The 18,266-nt window shown below is 38.9% G+C and overlaps 1 protein-coding gene across 3 annotated transcripts in view; it reads left to right on the plus strand.

Moving 5' to 3' along the window:
* pde4d (phosphodiesterase 4D, cAMP-specific) overlaps nucleotides 1-18,266 on the plus strand; it is a 153,998-nt gene that overhangs the window by 56,455 nt on the left and 79,277 nt on the right. The window contains exon 1 of one of the 3 annotated variants that reach the window (XM_086077096.1): nucleotides 16,672-16,703. The exons of the other annotated variants lie outside the window; for them this stretch is intronic. Within the exon in view, the coding sequence (XP_085933222.1) occupies nucleotides 16,687-16,703 (17 nt within the window). The 5' untranslated portion in view covers nucleotides 16,672-16,686. Of the gene's footprint in view, nucleotides 1-16,671; nucleotides 16,704-18,266 lie in introns of those variants that run through there. 3 annotated transcript variants of the gene reach the window in all.

Consider the following 18,266-nt stretch of genomic DNA (forward strand, 5'->3'; position numbering starts at 1 on the left):
TGGGAGAATTTAGCGAATGATTAGGCCGGCTAGCGAAAAAGCCCTCTGCGGAATAGCCTGAGGAATCAAGAGTGCGAGGAGGAGATAAGTGCCGGGGAGTTTTTAATGGAGTGTCCTTTCTGGACGAAATGGTCGTATAGTCATTTGAAGTCGTTTTAGTCGCACGTCGTTCAAAGATAAAGACTATATAACGCCATCATTTGCCACACATCCCATCTCATCTCAGAGGGACAACTTAACAGTGCGTGACTGAAGCTTCAATGTGCCCTAAGGCTTTCATTATCACATTTAGTTGAGTGGGCCTTAATATCTGGAAGGTGAGATGCCTTAATTGCTGGGTTAAAGCCGTTGGTCACGGTTGCCTATAGATGGCCGCCTTAAGGAATGATAGAACTTTGTAGACGGTCCAAATCAAAGTTAACATTTTCTCGCGTTTAAATAATCATTGCTATTATGTCAAAGCCAAAAGGTAAGCAGAACTGCATTGAATCTTATTGGCAGGGGCGTAGCCAGATATTTTTTTTATTGGGGTGGCCAGGGTGAAACCATGACTCATATAGGGGTGGCCATAAGGTCATAACTGAAATGTCTAAATAAGTGGTTCTTAACCATGCAGCCGTACCCCGTTCACATGCCGACCTTGGGCTGCAAGCAACGACGAGTGGGCTGCATAAAATAATTTCGGAGCATATGTTGTGAATTCATAACATGCCACGTGCCTCCGCCATTGTTTGCTGGATGCATATATTAGTGGTAGCTGAAGTGTTAGCTTCTGATTATGGAGGACCAAAACTGCCAAATAAATAATAATAATAAATAAATACATAGATAAAAACTGATATAAAAATATTATTCAAAAATTAAATACAATAAAATAAATCTAAATGGAAATTAAAACAAAAATATATAGCCATAAATATATATTTTTAAGTAAAAATAAATGCACAAATAAAAAAACAAGATTCAAAAAATTAAAATAAATGTGAAAATATGTGGAAATAAATACAACAATAAATATATAAATGCAACTAAATATCAATCAATCAATAAAACCGCTCTGCTCTCACATTTATTTATTTCATGCTGCAGACGCCCTGTCACCGCGAAATGTTATTCAAATGAGGGGGTGGTCCTAAGCGTGTCTTTGGTTGGACTCCGCTGTTGCAAACTGCCTTTCAAAGGTCCGAGTGAGCAGGTCGGCGAACAAGGAAATCTCGCCGGCTTACATGGAGAGCTCCAGCAATGGACTATCTTGTCCATTGTCACCATCTGGATATATTTTTTATACCCGTTTTTATTGTCACTTTTATTTATTGATTTTTAACTTTGGCAGTTTTGGTCCTCCATATCTGATAAGTGGCACATTCGTGATTGCTTAGTGACGTTGTTCAGGTGGAGGCAGTTCACTGTGGTGTATCAATTGCTGCCTCACGTCGTGTTGTTCGTCTTTGGACAGGAAACCAGCTACCATCCAACATGTTACGTTGCTTGTTCAAATTTGACCTCCAAGGCGGCTAGTCCGCCTCTTTAATGATTTGCATGTCTAATTGACATGCAGATGCCTCCTGTGTAGTTCTGCCATTGATGTCATCCCTTGATCGCTTCTCACAGCTGCCTCCCAATACCCTGCTTTATTTATCTTTTATGATGAAGGATTTTGATCTTTTATGTGCAAATATACTGCAGACTGTGTAAATACACCCGGCGCCTTTTTGTCTGTGCGCATTCTACGTATATACGGCACACCTGCAATGAATGCGTGTTTACGAGCGCGAGTGCACTATTTTGTCAGAAACTGTCCTGATGACCAACTCGTCTGCTGTCTTCTGTGCCAGCGATGCACTCTCCCGTTTTGATTGAATCGATTGGGCAGTGCTGTTAAACGGCAAAAGTGAGCAGCACTGCGACTGTGAGGTTTGCAATGAGCTGCTCGGGAGGAGGTCGGCTGAGCAGGAAAACCCCCCGTTTATCGCGGGGAATCCGTTCACCGCAGGTGAGGAAAATCCGCAGTGTAAAGATTTCATTTGTGGCTAAATGGTATAATGCGCCTTCCATTTGACAGAAGTGGTCAATAAAAGATTTGCCGAATCATAAACTTAAGATATCTTCTTGGTTTAGTTTGATTTAACTTGGCTCCATTTCTAAAAAAAAAAAAAAAAAGAAGTTTGCACGCTGACAGATGTTTGGGCAGCAGGTTGATGTGTGACCGAGCACATAGCTTTAAGGAATGCCGGTACGTATGTCTAATGTCCGAAAAAGAGAAAAAGTTGAAGTGGATTTGGGATAAATGCTGTCATTTTTTGTCAGCCTCTGGCAAAATTGTTTGGAGCTTTTCGTCCTCAATTTGACAGCCAAGCAACACTTCTGAGGATTTCAGTTTATTCAACAGTGCTTTTATTCTGGTGATTATTATCTTAGGCTCTTTTTTTTTTCCCCATTTATAAATTTATTAACATCTCATTATTCCCTTTTACCTGGCAGTCAGGCTGCGTATGTTTTCAGCAGAGAGGGCCATCAATAACTTCTAAGAATGTGGAACTGGTAGTGACAAGATTATTGAAAAATAAAAATTGTGAAAGTAAATGAATAAATAAAATTGGCACGGCGAACATCTCTGTGCTGGTATCACGTGATCAAAGTATGGAAGGAGTCAAGCTGTCTGATTATATGCACTGCACGCTCGACTTGTAGATGGTCGGAACCATTGGTAAATGTTTAAACAAACCATAGTTTAAATTGCAAAAGTCAGTTGGTGCATTGTCATTTAAAGGATTTCTTTGTAACACATTTCTTTAGAGGATTTTAGCAAACTCATTTGTCAGTCTAATAAAGTATATAGTGTAATGGTATATTTAGTACTGGTTACTTGTTTAGCAAAAGTTCAACGTGTCGACATGTGACCTACTTCCTACTTCATTACAAAATGTGACTGCTTCTGGCATCTGTGATTGGTTAAATGTATTGTATGTCGGTGGAAGTTCCCGCCTGGCGATATATACATGGACGGCAATTTTGACGTGATTATGCTAATATAAACCGTTGGCGCTATACAATTTAATTCCCAAAAAATATATATATAAAAATGAAATGGTTTTGGGTCAATGTTTAGGTTACCCCACTAATCATTTGTGACTGGATATTCAAAGAACCAACAAGTGCAGTCTGGTCTTTTCGTGTTTTTAATATTTATTTATTTATGTATTTTAATATATAGATTTTTTTTACGTTACTTATTGTGTTTCAGTATTTTATTGACTGTTTATTATTATTATTATTTTTTTATTTTAATATATAGATTTATTTATTTTTACATTACTTATTGTGTTTTAGTATTTTATTGACTGTTTATTTATTTGTTTATATTTTTTACACTTGCACTTAGCAATTTGAAAACACTTGTTTATAAACTGTGCTGTAAAAAATAAAGTGGATTGGATTGTACAAAGATCCATCTGCTCGTCCAAGCCAAAACCGTTCGTATTCCTGAAAATAGCACGTAAATAGAGGTGATTTTTCTTCAAACATTTTGTGTGCGTGTAAGGTCTCTGCATTAAAACCTTGAAATGATGTGTTGTCCAATGCCCCTTTTCAGGTATGTTGTGATAAATAATTCACGTTATGAGTGTGTCGCAGTGGCAGGTAAGTGCAGCGTCTGGCCTGCATTAACAAAACCTTTCTGCTCGCATTCAGCGGCTGTCTGGGTATTGACGTGGAGTGGAAGGATTAGTGCAGGTACCTATACTTAAAAACAGAAGACGACCTCGGCTCACCTCTCATGGCTTTCAGTGGACGTCTTGAAATGGAGTTCAAGGGAAGACTGCGGTTTTATAATTCATTAACCCGGCATGTTGCACAATCGTTGTCAAAGAAATCGTTTGTGTAGCTAGGGGAACACATTTTACCCTAATTGGACTTGGAATTTACTTCTTTTTTTTTTTTTTGCCACCTGGTGAGTTTTTATAGCAAACTCGACAACGCTTCCTTAATCCCAAATGTCTCAGTATCTTGGCAACATGCACTGCAGTAATGCCCACACATCAAGTAAACAAGGAAGCAGGAAAACACACAAGACAACAGTTACATCACATCCCACCCACAACATGCACAAATACAAAAGGCACAAATGGATGTGCATGCTCCAAAATGTGCAGAGGTAGAGCTGAAAATATCCTTCTTCTTTTTTTCTTTTTTTTTATCTCTGCCGTCTGCCTCAAGTCTGTTTTATTGCAACACTTGAGGTAAAGCGAGGGATTATGGTACATGGAAAGGACAAGACAACACATCAAAATGGTGAAAGTTCAGGGGTGGGGAAGTTTTTGTCGACTTGGGGAAAATGTATTTTTGAGTACTCGTCATGGGTGTAGCAACCAAGAAATTGGTTCTCTAAATAATCTGGAGTCTTTTTTTTCTCTCCAAATTTAGCTCACAAAGCCAGTCTCACTTGGCTTGACATTTTGTACTCATGTCTATCATGAGTAGAACCACAATTCATCTTGAGAAGCAATGTCTGAAATTCTGCTATTTTGGTTTCAAGTGGCCATTTTAGGCTATTTTCTAGATGTCCAAGATGATCTGGTCCTAGAAAATGATTGGCAACATTGTAGTCACAATTTCCCTCCAAAGGGCCCTAGTGACGGAAACCATATGAAAGTCTGATTGCCTCATCATATCATCACAAATACCACAGGTTTCAAACAAAAGGCCCTGGGGCCAGATCCGGCCTGCCACATCATTTCACGTGGCCCCCAAAAGCAAATCATGTGCATCGACCTCGATGTTTCTTGCAAAAAATACCCAAATTACAAATTGTCTTCACGTTTGAAAACGCTGATGTTGCAAAAATCAAATAAAAAATGGCACCAATATTTAAACAAACAATGTAACTGGCCTCTGATTTCAAATCTAGTTATTCATCAATTTGTTTTGTATGCAGTCATAACAGCCCTCCAAGAACAGAGCAAAGATTAAAGTACTTCAAACATTTTGTGTATGTCTTGTTTAAAACATTGAAAAATAGGCCTTTGAAGAGAAATGGAACACACAGTTAATTTAGTACTTGGCCCACATAAATAGCCAAAACTCCAGGTGTGCAGGTAGTGTTCAAAGTGTTCAAAACTCCGACCCAAGTGTTTTAGCCACCATATTCTTGCGATATGCTGTACTTGTGAGATTAGAAGCATCTACTGCTCCTTTGGTAGTAAAATGTGTTTTATAGCCCATTTGCCCTCGCTGCCACATATTTGGTCCCCCAAAAGAGCCATCTCAGATTAGCCGGGAAGTCTTTTTTTTAAACATTATTTCTATATTGAAGTAAAAGGGCAATTCGGTTAGTATCCTTCAGACAAGATGTGGTGTTGACATTTAAAAAAAAAAAAAAAAAAAAAAGTGTAGAGTTTGAAATGACTATAGTGTTTCAGGATCATAGTTTGCGGTATATTTAAAGTGGAAGTCAACCTTGAAACATTTCTTGACAATCAAATGTTTTATATGGCCTCACTAGTCTAAACATGACATTCAATATTACATTTGTGGAACGAGTTATGAAGCAAAATCCAGCCGTTTTTATTAATATCAGAAGGCGGCCATTTTGCCACTTGCTGTCGGCGGAAGATGACATCACAGTTGCTCAGGGCTCAGGCAACGACCAATCACAGCACACCTGTTTTCTGAAGCTGAGCTGTGATTGGTTGTTACCTGAGCAACTGTGATGTCATTTTCAGTCGACAGCAAGTGGCAAAATGGCCGCCTTCTGATATGAATAAAAACGTCTGGATTTTGCTGCTTAACTCATATTCCACTAACGCAATATTAACTGGAATACCGTTTTAGCATAGGAAATTCAAAATCATTTTTGGGGGGGCTTTCAATAAAAAAAATGTTTTTCCACTATCAGCATCTCATGTGATTAGCCCGCAACATCAATATCCAATATATTTTTTTGTGGAAAGCCATTTCTAAACAGAATCCATGCACGCTTTTTGATCTACACGTTGAATTGTTCAACAAATCCATCTTGCAGTTGCAACAGCGGAACGAGAGAGGCATTCACGCACGCTGAACTCCGAATGACCTGCAGTCTTAGTGTAGCTCCAGCGAGCAGCGCGCTAATGCTGCGTGCCGCCTTCGTAGCCACTACAGCGATCGCTACGGCTGAAGTCGACGGCGTTCCAGAGAATGCGAGCCGCCGGGGCTCTCCAAGATGCCGCGTGCCTTTTAGCAAGCTGTTGGTTTTTAGGCGCCCCCCAGAGGGCCTTGTCACATCCGTCCCGCTCATTGATTTTTCTCCCCCGTTCGTGTCACGGACTCCCGCTGACAACACTTGGATGTGAGCTCCTCCTCATTGCCTGCAGCATTATGTATTTATACTTCATCTGTCCATGCATGTTGGTTGGTTTTGCCTTCCAAGCCACCAGCACCTGCCTTCATTTTCCTCGCAGGGCTAATTGTCTTATTGAGTTGCTGCATTCCTCCCGTCTTTTTCTTGGCATGAGGTTGGATCGCAGTTGTATGAAATCCAAAATACATTAAAGGAGAAACAATTTTCCCACTGATTGAAACAGCTCCCAGGTGTTTTGATCAAATTGCTCTATGAAAGAAAAAAAAAAAAACAGGATCAACAATTATGGCACACTCCTCACCCTTCGGTTAATGCGGTTGTCCTGTGCAAGCCCCAAATCGTGAATTTACAGTACAGTACTTGAGAAGAAAAACAAACGAGAAAAAAAAATCGTATATTGAAATAAAAGTGAAAGGGTATTTAAAAAAAAATAGATAACTGAAATTACATTTTACCTCCATAAAACCAACTATAAATATAGTGAAAATAACATTTGTTTTGTTTTTTGTCAATTAACTCATTCACTGCCATTGACGCCTATAAACGTCAAAAATTTATATAACTGTTTCTATTCAACATTTTTTCCACTTTTGTTAACAAGAGTATGAAAACCTAGAAATTGTTTCAATCTTAAAAAAAAAATATATATATATATATATTATAAAAAATTAGGGGCGTCAGGCGATTAAATTTGTTTATTGTAATTAATCGCATGACTTCAATAGTTAACTCACGATTAATCACAAATTTTATATCTGTTCTAAATGTACAATAACATTTTTTTTAGGTTTTTATACTCCTGTTAACAAAAAATAATAGAAATAGTTCCAATTATTTTTGGACGTCTATAGCCGTCAATGGCAGTGAATGAGTTAATATCACACTGTACATAAGCTTTCAAATGTATCTCTTTTGGGCTTACTGTAGATCCGTACAGAAGAAGTAGACTTTACATAGATCAAATTGGCAGATATTTTATATTTCATGCAAAATCTGTCATTGATCGTCACGTTATGTCATAATTTGCTGATCAATTAATGATGTCACTGATCATCACCAAAAAAGGCATTACAGCAAACACAATTAGGACGTTTTGTGCTGCTCTTTTTAAGTTTTTTAAGGTTATTTCACTCCCCCCCCCCCCCCAATATATTTTATTTTTTCGTATATTGAATTATCAGCATTTTGGGATTCATTTTTAAGGTTTAATTGTTATTGTTTTCCCCCAATGCATTTCAGTTTATACTAGACTTGTGGCTATTCGTGGGTCAGCCCGGTGCCAATCCACTGCAAATAGTGGGAGTCAACTTTACAGTAAATAAAATAAAAAAGTTGTTTAAATAGATTGGATAGATTGCTCCATTGTCTGATCAGATCGGTTATCGGGTTTTTTTAAACTCGTTGATTGGTGATCGGCTCCAAAATCGGGATTGTGTCAACCCTAAGTGGAAAGAAGGTCATGCAGTTGTTTGGGAATTGTAGTTTGTTACACAGTGACCTTTTTTTTTATAATCTTGTACTAAACAAAGATTCAATACTTTAAAAAAATTAATAAGTAAAAAACTACAATTAAAACTTAAAAATAAATAAATAAATAAACACCTGGAGAAACCCAGGCAAGCAACACAAAATTCACCAATTTTGTGTTGAAACATTGATAGCAAATGGGAACTTAAAATACGGCACCTTAATATTTGACTTTGGAATCATGCAACGGCTTGTTTTAATGACTTGTGCAGTGTGTTTAATTAAGGGGCCGCCATGCTACGGCTACCCCGCGCTTCGTGATGCGTTTCGTGCGAGCGTGTGCGTCTACGTGTGCATGCGCTTGTCTTCATGTTGTCGCGGAGTGGATCAAATTGATTTGAGAGGCAGAACTGCGTAATCTTCTTTCGAAATTGGTATTCGACAGAAAGCTTATCTCTGGAGCCAGAGAGGAGGAGGAGGAGGTGAAGCAAGCGGGGATGGGGGTTTACAAGTGTGTGGGGGGTTAGGGGGGGGGGGGGTGAAAACGGTCTTTGGCTAACATGTGGTCACGTCTTGCATTGACTTTCTTGTTTATTCCCAACTGCAGAAGAATAATCTTTGTCTTTGGACATTTAGACATGTTGTTTTCTTCCACAGAAGAATCATTCATATTCTTCACTCACGGTCATCCTTCTGTAAACATAAGCTAAGTGTTTGTTTTTTTTGTCTTTAGAGGTTTGTAGCTTAGCCTGTCGCTATGCTTGTTTTTGTATTCTCTACACTTGCTGACATAAGCTTACCCCTGTTGCTTAGCCTCAGCTTTGCATGCCGCCGTATTGTATTCCATAGTCTCCTCTTAAGTTTGTCTCATTAATCGAGTAGATTTTGTCAAATTCATCACGATCATGTCCAAAAAAAAATCAACACAAATGCCGATGTTAGCATCTGTTAGACCTTAGCTATGGAGGATGCGGTATTATGCTCCATAATCTCCACTTTGCTGGAGCAGCTCAAAGTGCCCAGTAGCATAAAGTTAGTCTCATCAGTGTGACCTAAGAAATCGGTCAAACAGTTGATAAGTCAGCGACCAATGCTATGGTGAACTTGTGCGCTCAAAGAGAGGCTGGATCTCTGCTGAGGAATGTGTTGCAAACGTGCGGTCTCTTTGTTAGCAGCTAGCAAGCTAAGATAGCTTGAAGGCTTCAGTATACGGAATGATTTAATGAATGACAATTTACACCATTACAACCGAAAGCAACCTAACTTGGTTTCCACTTTGTAGATAGATGCTAGTTCCAATGAGTCGCAGTAATGTAATGTAACGTTTTTTTTTGTGACACTTGACATATTTCCCACCTTTAAATGAAAACGCTCGCTGAAAATAAAGCTCTCTCCATATATTCCTTACCTTGTCCTCCATGACGCTGAGCGGTAGCTAAGCAGTGACATCATCAAGAAGGGTCAATAAGAGGTCCGGACGTAGACGTCACGCGCCCCAAAATGGCCGTTAGCGCAACCATTTGGGCAGCATAGAAAACGCGTCTGCCGCTTTGCGTAAACGACAAACGCCACACGTTAACAATGATTGATAGCTTTTGTGGACCAGCTGCCACATGGAGAAAAAAAAAGAAAAAAGGATCGAGCATACTCCAGGCTACCTAAAGAGGAACCAATGCGTAGCCAATGTTGCACTTTGTACATGGTGGCTAAATCAGCAGATGCTAACTGTTACCGCATGCAAAAATGTGGGGGAAATGATCTGTTTATCTGGTTTAATAGATATTACACAGTCGAATTTAATAACTGACCAACACCATAAGGAAGACTTTTTACGGTATAAATAACGGCGGCCGCGGCCGATTTAGCAGCTGCTAAGTTGCTAACGTACATAAATAACACTGCCAAGACTTGCGTGAAACTGTCAACTGCGGTGGCATTTTAACCACACATAAAGGGGAAGTCTTTGTATGATCAGATTAGAAAGCACTCACCGGCAAGAGACGGCGGTAATTCCACGTAGCAGCGGCGCCAAGTAAAAAAAATAAAATAAATAAATAGCACTCCTGACACTTCATCGGCAATCTAACATGTCCACCTCGCGCATGTATATGATGTCCTTTTCATCAAAGTAACTGTCGATGCTCTTGAGCGGAAAATTTTCACCCTCCTTGCCATTGTAGCCCATTAACGCGTGCCGCTACTTTCCTGCTGCAGGGGGGGAGGGGGGTTCGGAAAAATAGTCACTTGGCGTCACTGTAGATAGATACTGCATGTTTTTTTTTTGTAGTTCCCCATGAAAAAAAAAAAAAGTTACATTCTTAAACAGACACCATGTAGAAGCTGCATAAAAAGGCCTTTAAGTTTCTCTGCGATATGAATAGACCGCAGGAAAAGTCTTTTCAATGTTGTCATTGAAGGTCTTTGGCCACTCAGTGCGGGATGTTAAGGGAGGTTGCGGAAAGCATTCCACTAGCGACATCACACGAAGAGCCCTCACGAGTGGAGAAAGGAACAAGGTAATGCTCTAAGGCAGCGCCGACGGCGAAGACTCGGCCCCGTAAATCACATGCTTGAATTTCAGCGACCCCCGCTGACCTCGTGTGTCGCGTGTCGGGCGCGAATCGCCTCGTTGTTAGGAAAAATACGAGCGGCTCAAATCCATACTGAACTCGATCCATTTTTTATATTTGAATGTCATTACTTAAATTGGTACAGCGTGGAGCGCTGATTTGCGCTCTTAGCATTCACCACCAGGGGACGTCTCTATTATTCATGCGGGACGAAACATGCTGTGAGGTTAATCCGATCTGGAGTTTTTTTTTTTTTTTTTTGTCATGCGAGCGTTAACTTATCACACAAGAAATAGTTCACGTTTTCTAAGCAGCACACTGCCGTGATTTATGTGAGGCTGAGACTTCCCGCACGGCTCGTATAAACACCTTTAAAAAGACGTAGTGGGTCATTTCACACTAATGAGCGTCTTCAAACTGTGACTGCAAACGGCTCCCGTTTGGAGGCTGAAACGCACCCGGGAGAATTTTGCCAGCCGTAATCCTGATTTTTATTTATTTATTTATTTATTGCGTTGCTGCCTTGCACAGGGAGGGAAAGCGAGCCAGCGTCGTAACGTTATTACGTCTCGCAGTATGAAATTGCAATCTTTTTTCCCCACAGTCTCTCCTCCTCCTAATCCTCAAAATTTGCAGGCTGCTCACAATACACGGTGAACACCTTTAATCTTTGTCAAAAAAATAAATTATTTGACACATTTACTGTCTGATTGCAGCATGCTTTCTTAAATGTCAGTGCGCATTTATTGGCTCTTTCATTAAATATTTATTTGCGTCATCAACTCTAATGATTCATGAGAGAGTTACGCAACTTACCCATCACACATTTGCTGATAATGTTGCCACGGCAAATATCGCATTTGCTCAAATAGTTTCTTTGTGGCACAATTGCAATAATCCCAATAATTTGCTAACCAAAAGTGCAGAACCTACCAAGGCATGTAAACAGGTGTGCATTGTTACCCATGTTGTGAGTGAATTACCTGTGCGGTATTAACTCATTCACTGCCATTGACGGCTATAGATGTCAAAAAATTATTTTAACTATTTCTTTTAGTTTGATATTTTTTCCACTTTTGTTAACAAGAGTATAAAAACCTAGAATTTTTTTCTCATACATTTAGAACAGATATAACATTTGTGATTAATTGTGAGTTAACTAGTGAAGTCATGCGATTAATTACAATGAAAAAATGTAATCGCCTGACACCCCTAATTTTTAATAACCTTTCCTTTTTTAAATATTTTTTTAAAGAAGAAAATATTATCGGCATAAGGTGATTACTTTTTTTTATTGTTAGTTATCGCATGACTTCACTAGTTGTTTTTTTTTTTAAAGAAAAGATTAAAAAAAGAAAAGATTATTAAAAATTAGGGGCATTTTATTTATTTTTTCAAACTAATAGAAATAGTTATAATGAATTTATGGCAGTGAATGAGTTAAAAATAGATTTTTTATGTAATATTATGTAAAAAAAAAAAAATTATATATTTTTTACTTGCGTTTTAAGGTTATTCCCATTTACTCAAATAGTGGCCCCTGCTTTATTAGATCATGGGATGGGCGAGTACTGATACCAGATGTTAGTATTGGGCTGATACCGGCCTTATTTCAAGGTGTCGGATAGGATGCCGATACCAGCCAAAAAACATGCACAGAAGTGTACCTTGTAATATAAAGATAACAATGCTTAATAACTATTCAAAAAGGCCTCCCCTCATTCGACCTGTTTGCTGGTGCGCACATGCATGCCTGCGCAGTGTGTCGGGAGAGGGCGGAGGATGCCTGTCAAGGGTGGGAAAACGGCAAACAGTGGCTTCCCAATTGTGGGGAAAGTAGTGTAAGCTGCTCCGATTAGCGCAGAGCTCGGGTCTGCTCTCTTTATTTGTTATGGAGCTTAAGTTCTTAAGCGAGTACCGCTTCGAGGTGAGGCCTTCGTTCCTTGTTTGACTGCATCTTCTTGTCATTTTCCATACATCTGATTGAGGTGGCAAAAGTACGTATGTAGCATGTACTAGGATGTAAATGTACTCCGCATTGAAAAGTAGGAGTGATTCCACTTGTAAAATGTAAAAGTAAAATGTGCTGAATAAATGTATTTAGACTAGAGCTGTCAAACGATTACATTTTTAATCAGATTAATCATATCTTAGAATTCTGATTATATAATAAAAAATGGCTTTTTTGTCCCCCAAAAAATTCCCGCCAAATTTGAAGAGCACCGGTTATGTGTTAATTATTTTTGACATTTAATGTTATGAGGGCGTCTTCAACTTTTTTTGATCCACTGCACACGCTCATCCTCTTTTTTTTTAAATCAATTAATTACTTGCATAATTTAAAATGGGAAAAAAATGACCCCGACATTTTGACATGAACAAATATTCTAAATGTGATACGCAAACATTCATTACTTTAATGCATGAGATTATGTTTATTGCTCAAACTCAACCTGTGCTACCTTAAACGTAGCCAGCCACTGTCACGCTAAAGGCTCATCTGGGCTAAAAAAATAATACTGCAATTAATCTGCGTTAATTCATGATTAACTCATTCATTGCCATTGACAGCAAAAGACGTCAAAAATTCATTTGAACAATTTCTATTAGTTTAACTATTTTTTTCAATTTTTGTCAACAAGAGTATGAAAACCTAGAATTTTTTGGGGGGTACATTTTGAACAGATAAAAAATTTGTGATTAATCGTGAGTTAACTAGTGAAGTCATGCGATTAATTACGATTACACATTTTAATCGCCTGATGCCCCTAATTTGTAATAATGTTTTCTTAAAAAAAAAAAAGAATTAATAATAAAAAAAAATTAAGAAAAGATTATTAAAAATTAGGGGCGTCAGGTGATTACAATTGTTTTTTTATCGTAATTAATCGCATGACTTCACTAGTTAACTCACGATTAATCACAAATTGTATATCTGTTCTAATACAATTTAAAAAATCTAGGTTTTCATACTCTTGTTAACAAAAATGGGGAAAAAAATGTTCAAATAAATTTTTGACGTCTATAGCCGACAATGGCAGTGAATTAGTGAATGTGATAATTTTTTGGTGATTAATTCTTCAATTAACGCTTTAACTTCGACAGCACTAATTTAGACACAACTTGGCACAATGGGGGGGGGGGGGGCCCTCTCTTAGCTTGCATAGCAATCATGCTAAGAAAACCAAACTAGCTTCGTGTCGGCTCAGTTTTATGCCATCAAAGCAATGTGTTGCCATAGCTTTGCTAGCAGTGTGAACTGACTAACAAAAATGCTAAATGAGCTAATGATAACTGAAAAATAAACCAATTCTGGACTTATTCAAATCATATCAAACTTTATTTATATAGAACCTTTCATACATTAAAACCCAAAAGTTCATTATCTCCTCACGCGCGTTGCACTCTATTAATTTCGATTTTTGTAAGTCAATCGAAAAAAGCTGAAGCCCTTTTCACTAGGGATGATTGATACCACTTTTTTCTGACCAATACTAGAAAGAGTGTTCACTGTGATACTTACATCGACACATCTCGTACTTTTGATGCTGTATATGAAATTTAATTTAACACAATGACAAAAAAAAAAAGTGAAAAATATCCATGAGTATTCGCACTCGTCTCTCTGGCAAGTGATTAAAAGGCATCGTTATGGCACTCGGGCCGTAATGAGGAGCGCACACCTGTTTCCCGCAGCTGCTTCACCAGGCGCAAGCTGTCGCCCTTCACTTACGACCACACGCTTTGAAGGTGACGACTGTTTGATGCCGTAAATCCCCCGGCCAAGTATCCCGTCGCCACGGTAACGGGCCTCATTAGGATTATGCGACTGGAAAGGCTCGCCCTATTACTGCGCGTCTCGCATTGTATGCGGTCAAAAAGCAACATGTTGGTTAGGTTTTGTCCTGGTGCAGTTATTAACATGCATGCAACTGTTTGAAAACAATTAAATTCCATGATTATTTATAAACATCCTGCTTCATTCCAATTCTCGAAGATGGTGGCGCATCTTTGCGCATGTTACCAACAATTTGTTGACAGACTCTAAATATGATAAATATGGTTGTCCATATTCACTCATACTTTGTACTTAATTGAGCGTCATTACGTAGACAAATACACAGTATGCATCCCCCGACTATACTCATGAGCCATTATTTCGACATTACCATATGTACCCTAGCAACCATTAACCTCTCTTCCAGGTTGTCGGTGTATAGGCGAAACACAATACCGCATCACGCTGTGTCTTTATGGATGAAAAGCAGCCCCATTTAGTTTTATTTTACCTCCCAATCTTCACTGCACGCTCGTGCTGAAGTAAAGCAGCAATCGTATCACATTCGTCTTGCTAACTGCCTCATTGCTGCGCGTGTAGTTGTGCACTAAAGGTGCAGGATCTGAAATAAGAACGATGCAAAATGAATAGCGGAACTAGTAATTATTGTTCTAGCCCCCCAAAAACGCCAACAAAATGTTTTTTTTTATGAAGAAAAACATTCAGTAATGCCATAATTTAAGAGAATTCAACAGTAGGCATTGTGCTGCTTTCTAGTGTTTACACCTCGGCCACAAGGGGGCAGTATAGACGTACACATAGATTTGATGCTGCAATATTAGTGATTTTCGCAGATGACAAAGAACAAATACCTGTGAGTGTTGTAGGCTTATCGCTTGTGTTTAAATATAAATTCTTTATAATTACTGTAAAATAGATGCTAGCTTCGTTAGCCTATCTATTAGTGGTGCAACGGATCACAAAAGTCACGGTTCGGATCACGGATTTGAGTCACGGATTGGATCGTTTTTTGGATCAGCAAAAAAAAAAAAAAAATTCTAAATGTGCAAATGGATTTAGGAACATAACTTTAAGTGCAGTATGAGGCAGAACCTTATCTTATTTTTACATGGTCCATGTGTAAAATAACAAGGTATTACTATCTTTGTTGTGTTACTATAATCTAAACAACTAAGTTTGACATTTTGAGTTGAACGTTTTCTTTTTTTAACGGGCAAAAGTCTTTTATAAAATAAATGAAGACAAAGTTATATTTATCTTCTTTTTTTTTATTAATGAAAATACCTCAATGTGCAATTTAAGGCACACCCCCTTCCTTTAAACATGGAGAGTGAATTACAAAGTAGCTTTGCTCCAGAATATTGAAAAAGAATTCAAATAAGCCAGCTACCGGCCGTCAAACACACTTAGCAGCCAGACACTCGTTGGTAATGCTAACAGCTAGCCGCTAGCCACTTGCGTCGGTGACTCCTGCCGTATCATACAATGACGGCGTAGTTAGCGGTTTCTTAGCGTCCTAAATTAGCCATTGAACATGAGTACGATAATGAAACGTCGAAAAGGGAACTCAAGCTCGGCATCATGCCTCGGCGTGGGCCGACTTCAAATTAAAAGTGTACTAAGGCTATTTGCATTGCATTACATAACGCTATTTTGAAGTTAGGCTTAGCGTGTTACGTTGATTATGTTTCAGTTTCTTTGACATGTCAGAATGGTATCGACTGTGAAATTCTCCCCCCCGCCAACCAATCGTGCGCGGTCCGAACCGTGGGATCAATGATGATCTGTTGCACCACTACTATCTATGGTGTTTTGTATTGTGCGCTAGCAAAAAGCTATATGGGATTTTCTTTATATTATGTTGCAAAGTTATGGTAATGGTAATTTTGAGCCTCGCTGGAGCCAAAACTTTTACACATCACGGCATGCCAACTTTCAAGCCGCTTCCAAATGTAAGGAGGCGGTTCTATTATTAGAAAAAGGTGATTCACCTCGCAAAGGGGACCCTCGGGTAACGCTCGGCTTGTAGGGAAATGTAGTCCCACCATTCCTTTTGCTTTCAGGGATGTGATTTTACAAAAATGATCATTATAGTGTAAGTCACCCCCCCCCCCATTTCTTTACCACTGCAGACATATTCTATTTTTATTCGAGGATGAGAGCTATGCTGATAACGAAGGTTGGTGTTCGCAGAGGAACGCGGGAGGCTCGACTCAAATAATCAATAAGCCGTAGTGCACCGGGGGCGGGGAAAACTAAAGAAAGAGATGTTTTCTCACCACTGCAGTAAATTGATATAGACTCCCTATAATTGTGTGTGTGTGTGTGGGGGGGGGGGGGGGGGTCCATTAAGCAGAGGGGGTCAAGGGCTACCCGCAGTCATCGAAAATGTGCTCCTATGCTTGTTTCAGCACAAATGACACCTGACTGGAGTACAAAGTCGGTGGATTAACTTGCCTCTCTCTCTTTTCCTTTTCTTCTCTTCTTTTTACAGGTAAGTTCCTGAAGTGAGCATGAGGTGCCTCTTAAGGTAAAGCATGCAGTCATCTGCCTGATTTGGAAGGTTGTGTCTGTTGAATAGTGATTCAAAAAAACATTACATATGGTGGCATTTTAATAAATAAGCAGCACCACAAGAAGTCTATGCACTGCAGAAGTTGTTCAATCACGCCATATTTCCTCATATAGCGGCCAGGCGGGTTTTTTTTGTTGTTTTTTTTTACTCAAATGCAGATGGGTCAAAGGGATTTTTGTAATAATATTAAATGGGTACATTAAAATGTATATCATATGTACGGCTGAATGTTTGTGAAAAAAATAATTCACAAGTTACTTATAGACACAATATTAAAAAAAATATGAAATACATAAATAAATAAATAAAATTCCCCAAAAATTGCATTCTGATATATTGCGATCTTGATTTGAATGTTATTATTTTTCAGCCCTAATCAAGTGTAACTAAAGTTTGAATAAAAAAAAAATCACTTTAATGGGAAAATTCAGCAAAATAGTAAGTAGGCATTTGAGGCGACATATTTATTTTGAATATAGTTCGGGCTACTAAATGAGGAAATATGCTAATAACCTTAAAAAGACGAAAAGCAGGGGTTTTCTCCCTCGCTCGAGGAGCGCCGCGCGTCTTTTCGCCCGCCGGCTGTGTTGTGGTTGGCTGCTAATCTGTTTATCTAATCAGATTCTGAGGTTACGGCTCTGTCTCATTAACTTGCGGGATATTGATCGTGTGCCGCGTTGTCTTCTGCGGCGGGCCCACGGCTGCGCTCCCAGATGGGGAGGAATGCAGCTTCTTTTCTTCCACCCCCCTCCCCCCCCCCCCCCCCCCCCTCATCAATCGATCCCGCCTCGTCTCAGGGTTGCTGCGTGTGCGAGCTTGCAAAAGTAAAAATAGCTTGCGAAGGAGACACGGATTCCTGGAGATACGGTTTGAAGTGTGTGGAGACGCTGCTGGAAAAAAGAGTGTAAACAAACGATCAACGTTTAAATGCATCTGCGATGAATGAAGACTTTCATCTTAGCAGCAGTTTTCGTGTCTTCATGTTATCGTATTCAAATTAAGACATCATTTCATTTCCCTCTCCAAACCAAGTTGCTTATCATCATAAAATACTTGCGGAACTTGAAAGTTTTGACACAACCGGCCGGATTCAGGATGTAGCCGGCCTCCTATTTGTTGACATTTTGATTATTTTTCACATCGGAAAAAAATCATGAGAAATAAGCTAAACGAGCCAACATTAATTCTTGCTTGACTTTATGCTCCGGTTCAAGTAATATTTGAAATTTCTTAAATGCCGTTCAAGTGTCAAAATAAGTCATAAAAGGTCAAAGGTTGAGTTTATCGGTGATGCATCACATTTGAGCATTTTGAAATGGGAAATGGCTGCCTTTTATATAGCACTTTGAGGTTTGGTTGTGTGCCCAGTGTTTAAATCCATGCTTGTCATACCACTGTGAAAATAAGTTAACCTCTGCTTGTCTTTAAAAAAAATATATAAAAAATGTATTATGAAGGCGTTGCACGTCTTTTTTTTAAGCATTATTAATTTCTACAAAAGTGTTAAATATCTTTATC

The sequence above is a fragment of the Leptonotus elevatus genome, chromosome 5 (genome assembly GCF_054856555.1).
Source record: "Leptonotus elevatus isolate MCC_2025b chromosome 5, RoL_Lele_1.0, whole genome shotgun sequence".
Classification (NCBI taxonomy): domain Eukaryota; kingdom Metazoa; phylum Chordata; class Actinopteri; order Syngnathiformes; family Syngnathidae; genus Leptonotus; species Leptonotus elevatus.